Raw genomic sequence first — 13,080 nt, 5'->3', positions numbered from 1 at the left:
GCTTTGGTCCAGAGTACTATCGTATTCTGAGTGGTTTGGTTGTCACGCCAATCAGAGATGTGTTTAATGGACTAAGGGAGGAGAGTGTGGGTTTATATCAGAACATGGCCCACATAGTGTTAATTCCTAAACCGGGGAAGGACCCTGCTCAGGTGGGGTCCTACAGACCCATATCACTTTTAAATCAGGATGTAGAGAGGTGTGGTAGCCATGTTAGTCCACTCTTAAGGTTGTCAATAGAAATCAAACAAAATAAAACATGGAAAAGAAAATAAGATGATGTTAAATTATTGGCAGCCATAGGCACCCCGTATAAGAGGTTTGGGGAGGCTAAGCCTCCCCAGCCCAATCGTAACCTTCCCCTTGCTGCTACTCCTCCCCACGCCCCCCAAACGCAGGGTTGCCTGGTACTGCAGCCAAGCACCTCTCGGAAGTTTCCTCTAACCCTTCCCGCCCTCAGCTGAGCTTCCCGATGACAGCACTCCTTCCCTCCCCTCCCCCCCGGGCGCGTGTTTACCTGTTTTACTTTTAGTGGCAGCGAGTGGCGATGGCAATGATAAAGAAGAAAGCAGTGCGGGATCCTCCAGCTTCTCCCTTCCCTTCCCTTCCCTCACACATGTCCCGCCTTCTGCGATGACGTATTTCCTGTTTCCGCGAGGGCGGGACAACGTGTGAGGGAAGGGAAGGGAGAAGCTGGAGGATCCCACAGTGCTTTCTTCTTTATCACTGCCATCGCCCTCACTGCCATTCAAAGTAAAACAGGTAAACATGCGCCGGTGGGGGAGGGGGGGAGAAACAGAGAGAGGAGGGCTGTAAAGGACAAGATGGGGGCATAGGTCCTTGACAGCAGCTTCGCTTGAATATTGCTTTTCTGGCTGCGTTAAGGTAAGGGGTTTCTTCTTCTTTCCTGAGGCTGACAAGCTACTGTTCACTTCTGCCAAGCAGAAAGTTTGAAGTGTGGGGGAAATTGGCGCAATTCTTTCGAGTAGAAAACAAATTACAGTGATACCATGATTACACAGATACAGTACCTGAGAAATGTTGACGTTTAGGAAAGGAAAAAATAAAGTTGTTGTTTTGCTTTTCCTTCTGAAAATGAATAGTTTATGCTAAAGCTTTCAAGCTATCTTTTGTAATCCTGTCTAAATTAGATGCAAGCAGCCTGCGTTCTATTAATCCCTCTAATGAGTTTTCAAATTACTTGATGTTTACTTTCAATCTCATTTTTACCACCATATTGACTCAATATGATATTTTGTCATTGGATTTCAGACATGCTTTCTTGTGTGCTAATAGGGGCTTCGACATTCTATACTGAGGTAACCTTGTTAAACTATTTAAGGCAACAAAGATGGCATAATTGAATGGAAGAGAGTTGGTAAATGCCCAATTGGCAATAGCTGACTGTCATCGGGAAGCTCAGCTGAGGGCGGGAAGGATCGTAGGAAACTTCCAAGAGCTGCTTGGCTGCAGTGCCAGGCAGCCCTGCGTTTGGGGGGTGGGCAGCAGCAAGGGGAAGGTTAAACACATGCGCGGGAGGGGAGGAGGGAACAGAGAGCTGTCAGGGAGCTGAGGGATGGCAGGGAAAATCGCTGGGCATGGAGGGGAGGGCAGGGGAGAGAACAAGATCACTGGAATTGGAGAGGAGGGCACGGGGAGAGAAGAGATCGCTTGATAGGAGGGGAGGGCAGGGGGAGAGAAGAGATCGCTGGACAGGGGGAGAGAAGAGATCACTGGAGAGGAGGGCAGGGGAAGAGAAGAGATCGCTGGACACGGAGAGGAGGGGCGGGCAGGGGGAGAGAAGCGCTGGACATGGAGGGGAGGGCAGGGGGAGAGCAGAAATCGCTGGACTTATTTTTTATTCTGTGTTGTCAGACAATTATGGATGTAAGCTCCGCCCCTGGCCCCACCCCTAACCCCACCCCCTTTAGTCTCCCCAAACAGTTGGGCCACCGACCGCCTATGCTGGCAGCTATAATGGCCCAGCGCCTGAATGTGGTAATTCCCTTCCTTGTGCATGAAGATCAGGTGGGCTTTGTCTCGGGTCAGTATGCATTAATGAATCTCTATCAAGCGCTGCTGGCCATACATGAGCACAGGGGGAATGGAAGAATGGGGGCTATACTGGGGCTAAATATGGAGAAAGTTTTTGATAGTATTAATATTATTATTTATTGCATTTGTATCCCACATTTTCCCACCTATTTGCAGGCTCAATGTGGCTTACATAGTTTTGTTATGACATTGTCATTCCAGGATATCAGGTACAATTGGTGATGTGCAGAGATTGAGTAAAGGAAGAAAGAAGGGGGTGATTAGGGTTGAGTATAGAAGGTGACCTGGGTGGGTTGGTGGGTTCGTATATCGTAGCAGTACCTTTTTTGGTTCTGAAACGTTTTGGTTTACGAGGGGCTTTTGTTAATTGGGTATCTGCTCAATACTCTTCCCCACAGGCGCAATTAATAATAAACAATAAACTCACGGATAGCTTTTTTTCTACAGAGAGGTACCTAACAGGGATGCCCCCTGTCCCCACTTCTTTTCTTACTAGCTATAGAGCCTCTGGCTTCGAAGATCCGGGGTAGTGCCTGTGTACGGGGTAGTATGGTAGGGAGTAGGGAGACACGTATAAATCTTTTTGCAGATGATACCTTGTTATATCTGGCAAATGCACCCTGCGGCTTACCAGAGGCATAGTCTCTTGTATGAGCCTTTGGGGATCTCTCGGGTTTACTGGTCAATTGCGCTAAATCGGAGCTCCTTCCCTTGTCTGGGCTGGCCGGTGATCCTTGGCGTCCACATTATCCATCCCCCCAGTAAAAGGCCCAATGAGATATCTGGGAATCTATCTAAGTACCAATCCAACTATGTTTTACAAGTGTAACGTCCTGGATCCAATCGATAAAATTAGGAGGCTGTGTGAAGCTTGGAGGGACCTGCCAATCTCCTTGCTTGGTAGGGTGGCACTGGTGAAAATGATACTCTTGCCCAAATTGTTATACCCACTCTAAGCTGTCCCTATCTGGGTACTACATAGAGATGAGCGCCTCTTCCGATCTATAATTTGCTCTTTTATCTGGCGCCAGAGGAGGGCAAGGATTGGGAACCAAAAGTTAATTTTAGATAGATGTTTGGGAGGCCTTGGCCTTCCAGATCTCTGACTGTACAATGTAGCTGCCCTAATGCGTTTTATTTTTGAGGGAGTGACGGGGACCTGTCGTTACTCTCCCCCAGGATGGATGGATGCTTGGAGTTGCCCTTTCTCATTTATAAACCTACTGCACTTGCCTTGGGGGGCTGGCTTCCCGGTAGCTCCTAAATTGAGGTTTCTTCGTCCACTGCGTAGGGCTTGGTGCTGGTGGCGTGTGCGTCAGGGACGCACTCCTGATGCTTCGCCTTTCCTGAGTCTTGTGGGTAATTTGACATTCCCGGTGGGTATGGGATGTTCAGAATTTTGGAGACGGAATAGAGAAGGATACACCAGCATTGGACAGTTCCTTCAAAAGGGCAAGGACTCTTTCCTTGCCTTTAACCAGGTAAAAGAAAAATTGGGGTTTTCGAATCGGCATATGCTGCCGTATCTCCAGGTCCAGCACTACTGGTGTTCTTTGAAGACTGAGTATGGCGATAACTGGACATATGTTGAATTGGATGCCATCCTTCTGCGATTACCTATCCCATTGAATAGGTTGTCCACCTGGTTTAAGATCATGAAAGTGACCATACCTTTGGGGGGATGGAGATCTGGGCACTGAGTATACATGCTCTTGTTTTAGCACGCTCTTCTCCACCTTATATGAGATGGTTAAAGCGGTGGACTTGCAGGAAACGCAGTACAAAATACTGCATAGATATTAGATGACTAGGACCAAGAGTGCTGCACTAGGTCTCTGGAATAATGACTGCCATCTTAGATGCCGCAGTGGTAGAGGCACACTTATTCATTCTTTTTTTAGAATGTCCTTCCCTCACGATCTGAAACAGGGATTTTTCTTTAATTAATAAGGTTGTACAGAAAGAGTTGGAATGGGATTATGCCACCTTACTTTTGGGGATCAAGGGTTACTCTTATCTCAACAATTAACTCAGCCTCAACGACGATTTTTATACATTTCCCTGTTACTGGTTAGGAAAACTATATTACAGTTCTGGATCTCTCCTGACCCAATACCTTTTGAAAGTTGGACAGTGAGACTGCGAGAGATAGACAAGCATGAGGGTCTGCTTTACTCTTAGTCCCTTAAAATAGATAATAGACATTATGCTTTGCTGTGGAAGCGTTGTTTAGAGATGCTTGACACCTAGGGAGGGGTGGGGGCGGGGTGGGGAGGAGTGAATGAGGAAGGGATGTGTGTAAAGTGGATGACAAGGGATGTTTGTTGCGGGCCTCTCTTTGGGATAGATGGAAGTGTGTTAGTGGAAGTGGTTTGTTTCACAGGAAATTTCTGGGGGGAAAATATGCATAAGGTCATTACGGAGGAATTCTATACGGTTACTGTTGGTAACTTTTGTACAAGCATTCTTGGATTGTGTACCATGTTTGAAAATGTTTCTGTATTAGTTTGCTGTCATGCATGTTTCTCTATATTGACACCCAAAAATATAATTTAAAAAAAAAAACAGACAGGCAAGGCAAGAACTGGATCAGGATGGGATTGGACAAGACAACAAGCAAGACAGACAAGACTAGGACTAGACACAGAAGAAAAAGCAAGGTCTAGGCAAGACAGGACTAGTTGGGGCAGGAACAAGAGTCCAAGACTGGCTGAGTCCAAGACAAGGCAAAGTCTGGAGATAGGGCAGGGCTGAAGCTTGGCAGGAACTCGGAGACACGGCAGGGCTAGAGCTTGGCAGGATCTTGGAAGGCTGGGTCCAAGGCAAGATACGAGAACAAGGCAAGACAAGGCTGGAACAGGAACAAGGCAAGAACTGGACCATGGCAGGAACACAAGACAAGGCAGAAGACCTCAAAGCAAGGCCCAAAAGGAGCCATTGCGAAGGCACTGGAAGAGGGCAGGTACCACCCTCAAATACCCCCAAGGCCCTTTGGCGCATTGAGAGTTTTCTGAGATGGATTCTGTGGCGGGCAAGCAGTTTTGTCATGTACGGGAGCCTTTTTGGTCCTCACTCACACCATTGGCCAGAAATCACCTTCTCAACGCCTGATTTATCTTTGACTGATGGTTCTTCACAGAGCTATACGAGGGGGAGAGGGTATAGTGGGGTTGGGTAGGAGAGATTATGGTTGTTTCTAAATTGTTGGTTCAACATAGTAAAATAGTAAATGATGACAGATAAAGACCTGAACGGTCCATCCAGTCTGCCCAACAAAATAAACTCATTTTACATGGTATGTAATACTACTACTACTACTACTACTACTTAACATTTCTAGAGCGCTACTAGGGTTACGCAGCGCTGTACAATTTAACAAAGAGAGACAGTCCCTGCTCAAAGAGCTTACAATCTAATAGACAAGTGAACGGTCAGTCCGATAGGGGCAGTCAAATTGGGGCAGTCTGGATTCACCGAATGGTAAGGGTTAGGTGCCGAACGCAGCATTGAAGAGGTGGGCTTTAAGCAAAGACTTGAAGACGGGCAGGGAGGGGGTTTGGCGTAAGGGTTCAGGAAGGTTGTTCCAAGCATAGGGTGAGGCGAGGCAGAATGAGCGGATATATGTATATCCGAGTTTGATTTGTCCCTGTCTTTCTCAGGGCACAGACCGTAGAAGTCCGCCCTGCACTGGTTTTATTCTCCAAATACCGGCGTCACCACCCAATGTCCGCTAAGATTCCATAGATCCATTCCTTCTAAACAGGATTCCTTTGTGTTTATCCCACATTTATGCTGTTCTTCTTAAGTTCTGTAATTGTTTGAGTTTGTACTGAACCTAATAAAGATTAATGGAAAAAAAATACTCCCAAGGCTAGAAGTGGATCTCTGCAGGCATCCCCAGAACTTCAGCGCGCTGCCCCTTTAAGGGTAGATCTTCAGCTTGCGCACATGCCCTAGAGAGGCTGACATCATAGCACAGGAGCAGCCGCCACCCAAAGAAATGCTGCAGGACCAGGCCAAGGAGCAACGCAACCAAGGTCGAGGTGGGAGTGCGTCCAGGGGCCCAGGGCAGGAGTCACGGCAGGACCGTAACACTTTCCTAAATGTTGTTGGAGTTCTTTTCAGACAGTAGTCCTAACTTTTATATTATATATTGTATTCTGCTTTGATGGGTTTCTCAATGCAGTTGATCAAATAAAAGAACCGGATCCTTAGTGACGATATTCAGACCACTACCCAGAGAGCAAACTGAATAAAGATAACACAAGATTTTTGCTGTTCTGACTTTATCCAGTTCATGGTCTGAATATCACCACTAACTCTGTAACCTCTGGCTCTGTCCAGGCTGTACTCATGGACCATCCCAGCACTGTCCGAATATTGCCAAGGCGATCAGAGGAAATATTCAGTGGCATTGCCCAGTTAATGCAGTTGAATATCCCTTTCACTGGCACTTATCCCATTACCTCCAACTGCTTATGTACGTATAGTAACATAGTAGATGATGGCAGAAAAAGACCTGCACGGTCTGCCCAACAAGATAAGCTCATATGTGCTACTTCTTGTATATACCTTACCTTGATTTGTATCTGCCATTTTCAGGGCACAGACCGTAGAAGTCTTCCCAGCACTAGCCCCGCCTCCCAACCACTAGCCCTGCCTCCCAAACACCAGCCCTGGCCCAAGTATTATTGCTGAAGTTTCAGGCACTCATAAATAATAAGCCCAGGTAGGAAGGAAGCGAAGACAGTATAAGCCAGGCCGTCAGTCAGTTCAAGGACACTTACTGGAAACTGCAGCAGTTTTCACCTTGACTTTCCTTCCGTTCCAATATCATTTAATGTGGACTGTAGACCCAAGAAGGTGTTATATCAAATAAAAGTAACCATAACCATTCCAATTTGGCTTTCATGCCAAATAACGTTACTGATATCATTGCTTGATACTAATTGTTCAGGTTTTGCCAGAGGAGAAATGTTTTGGTGCTGTTGCATGTGGCCTCTGCCTTTGATATGGTTAATCATGTTATTTGGTTAAGTAATTAAGATCTTATCGGATTGCAGGTCAGGTATTACCTTGGTTTGACTCAATTTTGCCTAACTGACAATTTCAAGTATCATTCCAACTGCAATTCCATTTGAATGACTATGGAGTCGAGGGTGCCTCAGGGGTTGGGTCTTCCAGTGGTTCTGTTTAAATTTATATATGTGTCCAGGGCCAGGAGTACAAAATACATGGCAATATTCAAAACAATTTAAATAGCCAGGAGAGGCTTCTGGCCATTTAAATTGCATGTGCAGAGCTCATAACTGGACAGTCCCCTCTGACTGCCCATGTAAGAAAAAAACAGCAAATTTATGAGCGGTCCGGAGACAGAGCAGAAACTTAGCTGGTTAAAGGCCATTTTTCTCTGCTAACCAGCTGAGCAACTGTATAAGTCTGTCCTAACTTTGTGTGAGGAGCTAACTGAGCACAAGTCTGAATATCAGCCAGTGCCTGGTTATCTTCCAGGTCGTAGTCAAATGGGTTGCCAAATGGGTTGCCAACCCCCTCCCTCCTTTTCTCCCATCCTATGGAAGCACAGCCCCCTTTCTGAACCCCCTGCTCCCCAGCTCCCTCAGATGCACAGCTCCCCTCCCGATCCTTCCTCCCTTCCCGAGGGTAAGAAAGGCCAACTAGACCCACTAACCCCCCCCCCCCCCCCCCCGCCCCTGGCCCTACCTGCATATATCTTGAAATTTTTAAATCTTTGAATTGTGGCTATTCGATCTTGGATAACTGGAAATCAGTTTTCTTTGAATGTGCTAGAGGTCATGGCAGCCATTTTGAGGATGAAGACATGATGGGCAGGGTCAAGTGAGCATCAGTCTTGTCCTTAGAACCCCCTAGACCACCAGGGATGTCACAGATAGGGATTACAGGGGTTGGGCACAGGAAACCCCTCATGCCAGTACCTGGCAGTTAGGACAGGTTTTAGCCACTTACTTAACTGGTTAATAGTCTGATTATCACCACAAGCAGGTTAAGTATCGGCTTTGTCCAGGCTCAGCTCAAGCTTTGTCCACAGATTGTCCCAGCACAAACTAGACAGTGCAAGAGTGGGGTCTCCACCGAGTTAAATCACTTTAAATATAGGGTCTGTTAGATTGGCAGCCACTTAGGCACTCTAGATAATTCAGGATAGAAATGTGTTATTTTACAGTGTCATTGAGCATCAAGTGAGCATATGGGGGGTACTTTACATCATTGGTCAACTCCATGTAAATGTATGCATTCACTTTATACCATCATTTATTTCCCAGTTTCCAGAGCATCTGGATCTTCGCCCCCTCTCCCATGTCACTCTCATCACTCTCCTATTCCATGTTCTCTCATTTCCAGACTGGAGTGATATCACTGATTGATTGCACTTTGATGGAGGACTCAGAGGGCACGGATGACGAAAGTAAGTGCAGGTGGGAAGAGAAGGTTCTTCAGATGTATAGAAAAGGCTTTGTAACTTAGAGGTAGAGCTGTCTGAAACCAGTGATCATTCATGAGGTATCTGGGACGAATCTCTACACTTTGCAAAGATTTGGGATTAGAAGGAGGAGCCAAGCTAACCGGTAAACGGTGTCAGATGGAAACTAAGGACATTCATTTCTCTTTACTTTCCCAATACAAAGCAAAATCACCTGGACAAGATGTCGATCACCTTGATTTTAAGATTGTGGTGGAACCCAAAGATTGTCCTGCATTCGTTGTGATTCTGGTAGCATCTTCTAGGCAGGAGAAAGCAGCATGGACCAGTGACATCAGTCAGGCGAGTTTCCATTAAACTACATTTACACTTCCAGGGGTAAATGTTTAAAGACATAAAAATAATCGTTCTGCCCATTTGGGTGAATGTCTGGAAATGTGTTTGTACTTTTCATAGTTTGTGTAGAAAAGAGACATTGTGAGTGGAGACGGTTCAGAAAATATTTAGAAGCTAGATGTATACACTGAATTTCCCAAATTCATATTTCATTGTTTTGAAATACATAAGGGTAGGTCTGTACATTTACTATGTAGTCTGCCTTGATGTATACTTTGAAAGGACAGTTGATCAAATTGTAGTACACATAAATATAACAGAGAGTCAAACACAACATAACTTCAAATCGACTCGATTTATGTCTACCTTCTCACTTAGGTGCCCAGTTAAAAATTTACCTGCAAAAATTCATCTCTCAGCACACTTCATCTCATCCCCCTCACTATTCATCCCCATCCCAGTCCCATGCCTGGCTTATTCCCATCCTAGTCTAACCCCACCCAACCTCATCTCTTTGCATTTTACACCAACTCCCATAAGAACATAAGTATTGCCATACTGGGACAGACCACCGAAGGTCCATCAAGCCCAGCATCCTGTTTCCAACAGTGGCCAATCCAGGTCACAAGTACCTGGCAAGATCCTGAAATACTACAATACATTTTATGCTGCTTATCCTAGAAATAAGCAGTGGATTTTCCCCCAAGTCCATTTTAGTAATGGCTTATGGATTTTTCTTTTAGGAGGCTATCCAAACTTTTTTAAACCCCACTAAGCTAACTGCTTTTACTATATTCTCTGGCAACAAATTCCAGAGTTTAATTACACATTGAGTGAAGAAATATTTTCTCTGATTCATTTTAAATGTACTACTTTGTAGCTTCATTGCGTGCCCCCTAGTCCTTGTATTTTTGGAAAGAGTAAACAAGTGATTCATGTCTACCTGTTCCACTCCACTCATTATTTTATAGACCTCTATCATAGCTCCCCTCAGCCCTAGCCACTTTAGCCTTTCCTCATAGGGAAGTCGTCCCATCCCCTTTATCGTTTTCGTTGCCCTTCTCTGCACCTTTTCTAATTCCTAATCCTATCTTTTATCATTGATTATCATCCCATCCCTTCTAACCCCAGTTCCATCATGCCTCATTTCAATCGACCTCATCCCCATTTCTCTGCATTTCATCCAGTCTTACCCCATAAGTTTTCCTTTTGGCTCTATCTTATCTGATCAAACTCCAACCGAGCTCATATCATCTACTTTAAATGAACCTAAACTCAGCCACTTTCATCTTGTTATCACTTCGGACCTTTGCCATCCTACCTTACCTCATGGTCACTTGTCCAGCTTAGGGTTCTAGGCTAAAAACGAGATGTATGTAATTAACAAAGATATATAATAAATCAAATATGTGCTAATCTCATAACAGTGTCTATGTTAAATGTTCAAAAAGGTACCTATGTACTTATCACCAGTTGGGTTCAAAATGGCACTGGTGACCCCTAGCAGCAGTCTTGGAGGGGTCTGGCTTCCATGTAAGGGCTCAAACTCCAATGCTCAAAGCTCCGGCGCTGTACTGAAAAGCACCAAAGAACCAGTGCCAGAACAGCGCATCTGAACAACTCCCTAATGCTCCGCAGTTATGACTCATGAGATGCAAATAAAGGTACGATTATAGCGTTGAGCATTAGGGAGTTGTTTGGAAGCTAAGGGGAGGATGGCGCCTGGCGCACGCATTAAGCACAGCTCTTCAGTGCATGCTCAGAAGGCCAAAGGGGGGGGAAGAGGAATAGGTGCCAGTTGCCGGTTAGTGTTCAAGAGGGAGCCCGGCATGGCCAGGAGGAGGAGGCACCAGCTTTACTTTGCAAAGTTTGCAGGACTTTATAAATAATGCAGCTTATAATGGTCGTAGACAACATTGCATCAAGCATGTTGTGCTCCAAGGGCCCCAAGTACAAATAAGGGCAAGTCACTTAACCCTCCATTGCCCCAGGTACAAATAAGGGCAAGTCACTTATCCCTCCATTGCCCCAGGTACAAATAAGGGCAAGTCACTTATCCCTCCATTGCCCCAGGTACAAATAAGGGCAAGTCACTTAACCCTCCATTGCCCCAGGTACAAATAAGGGCAAGTCACTTAACCCTCCATTGCCCCAGGTACAAATAAGGGCAAGTCACTTATCCCTCCATTGCCCCAGGTACAAATAAGGGCAAGTCACTTATCCCTCCATTGCCCCAGGTACAAATAAGGGCAAGTCACTTAACCCTCCATTGCCCCAGGTACAAATAAGGGCAAGTCACTTAACCCTCCATTGCCCCAGGTACAAATAAGGGCAAGTCACTTATCCCTCCATTGCCCCAGGTACAAATAAGGGCAAGTCACTTAACCCTCCATTGCCCCAGGTACAAATAAGGGCAAGTCACTTAACCCTCCACTGCCCCAGGTACAAATAAGGGCAAGTCACTTATCCCTCCATTGCCCCAGGTACAAATAAGGGCAAGTCACTTAACCCTCCATTGCCCCAGGTACAAATAAGGGCAAGTCACTTATCCCTCCATTGCCCCAGGTACAAATAAGGGCAAGTCACTTAACCCTCCATTGCCCCAGGTACAAATAAGGGCAAGTCACTTAACCCTCCATTGCCCCAGGTACAAATAAGGGCAAGTCACTTATCCCTCCATTGCCCCAGGTACAAATAAGGGCAAGTCACTTAACCCTCCATTGCCCCAGGTACAAATAAGGGCAAGTCACTTATCCCTCCATTGCCCCAGGTACAAATAAGGGCAAGTCACTTAACCCTCCATTGCCCCAGGTACAAATAAGGGCAAGTCACTTAACCCTCCATTGCCCCAGGTACAAATAAGGGCAAGTCACTTAACCCTCCATTGCCCCAGGTATAAATAAGGACCTATGTAAACCGCTTTGAATGTAGTTGCAAAAACCACAGAAAGGCAGTGAAGTCCCTTTCCCTTTAGATACTACTACTACTACTAACTAGCATTTCTAAAGCGCTACTAGGGTTAAGCAGCGCTGTACAATTTAAACATAGAAGGACGGTCCCTGCTCAAAGAGCTTACAATCTAAAAGACAAGAGAACAATCTAAAGACAAGTGAACAATCTAGAGGACGAGTGAACAGTTAATCTAATAGAGGGGATAGATTAGGGCATTCTGTCTATCTAGAGCGGTTAGGCGCCGAAGGCAGCATAGAAGAGGTGAGTTTTAAGCAGAGATTTGAAGATGGGTAGGGAGGGGGCATGGTGTATGGGTAAAGGAAGATTGTTCCAGGCATGGGGTGAAGCAAGGCAGAATGAGCGGAGCCTGGAGTTGGCAGTGGTGGAGAAGGGTACTGAGAGAAGGGCTTTGTCCTGTGAGCGGAGGTTACGGGCGGGAACATAGGGGGAGATGAGGGTGGAGAGGTAGTGAGGAGCCGCAGACTGAGTGCACTTGTAGGTGAGGAGGAGGAGCTTGAATTGTATGCGATATCTGATTGGAAGCCAATGAAGTGATTTGAGGAGAGGGGTGATATGAGTATATCGGTTTTGGCGGAATATAAGACGTGCAGCAGCGTACTGAACTGATTGAAGGGGGAATAGATGGCTGAGTGGGAGGCCGGTGAGGAGTAAGTTGCAGTAATCAAGGCGAGAGGTAATGAGAGCGTGGACGAGAGTTCTGGTGGTGTGCTCAGAGAGGAAAGGGCGAATTTTGCTGATGTTGAAGAGGAAGAAGCGACAGGTCTTGGCAGTCTGTTGGATATGCGCAGAGAAGGAGAGGGAGGAGTCGAAGATGACTCCGAGGTTGCGGGCAGATGGGATGGGGAGGATGAGGGTGTTATCAACAGAGATAGAGAGTGGAGGAAGAGGAGAAGTGGGTTTGGGAGGAAAGACGAGGAGCTCGGTCTTGGACATGTTCAGCTTCAGGTGGCGGTTGGACATCCATGCCGCGATGTTGGATAAACAGGCCGATACCTTGGCCTGGGTCACCGCGGTGATGTCAGGTGTGGAGAGGTATAGCTGAGTGTCATCAGCATAAAGATGATACTGGAAACCATGAGACGAGATCAGCGAGCCCAGGGAAGAGGTTTAGATTGAGAAGAGAAGGGGTCCAAGGACAGATCCCTGGGGAACTCCAACAGATAGTGGGATGGGAGTGGAGGAAGATCCATGGGAGTGTACCCTGAAGGTGCGGTGGGAGAGATAAGAGGAGAACCAGGAGAGGACAGGGCCTTGGA

General features: G+C 46.2%; 1 protein-coding gene across 1 annotated transcript in view; it reads left to right on the top strand.

Annotated features, from left to right (window-relative positions):
* The window catches only part of RASGRF1 (Ras protein specific guanine nucleotide releasing factor 1), a 328,543-nt gene that overhangs the window by 215,141 nt on the left and 100,322 nt on the right, over positions 1-13,080 (top strand). The window contains exons 11-12 of the mRNA XM_030192898.1: positions 8,437-8,500; positions 8,721-8,857. Coding sequence (XP_030048758.1) covers positions 8,437-8,500; positions 8,721-8,857 — 201 coding nt within the window. The remainder of the gene's footprint in view (positions 1-8,436; positions 8,501-8,720; positions 8,858-13,080) is intronic.

This window comes from Microcaecilia unicolor, chromosome 1 (genome assembly GCF_901765095.1).
Source record: "Microcaecilia unicolor chromosome 1, aMicUni1.1, whole genome shotgun sequence".
In the NCBI taxonomy this organism is placed as follows: Eukaryota; Metazoa; Chordata; class Amphibia; order Gymnophiona; family Siphonopidae; genus Microcaecilia; species Microcaecilia unicolor.
The sequence above is the reverse complement of the archived record's forward strand: the minus strand, read 5'-3'. Positions and strand labels throughout refer to the sequence as shown.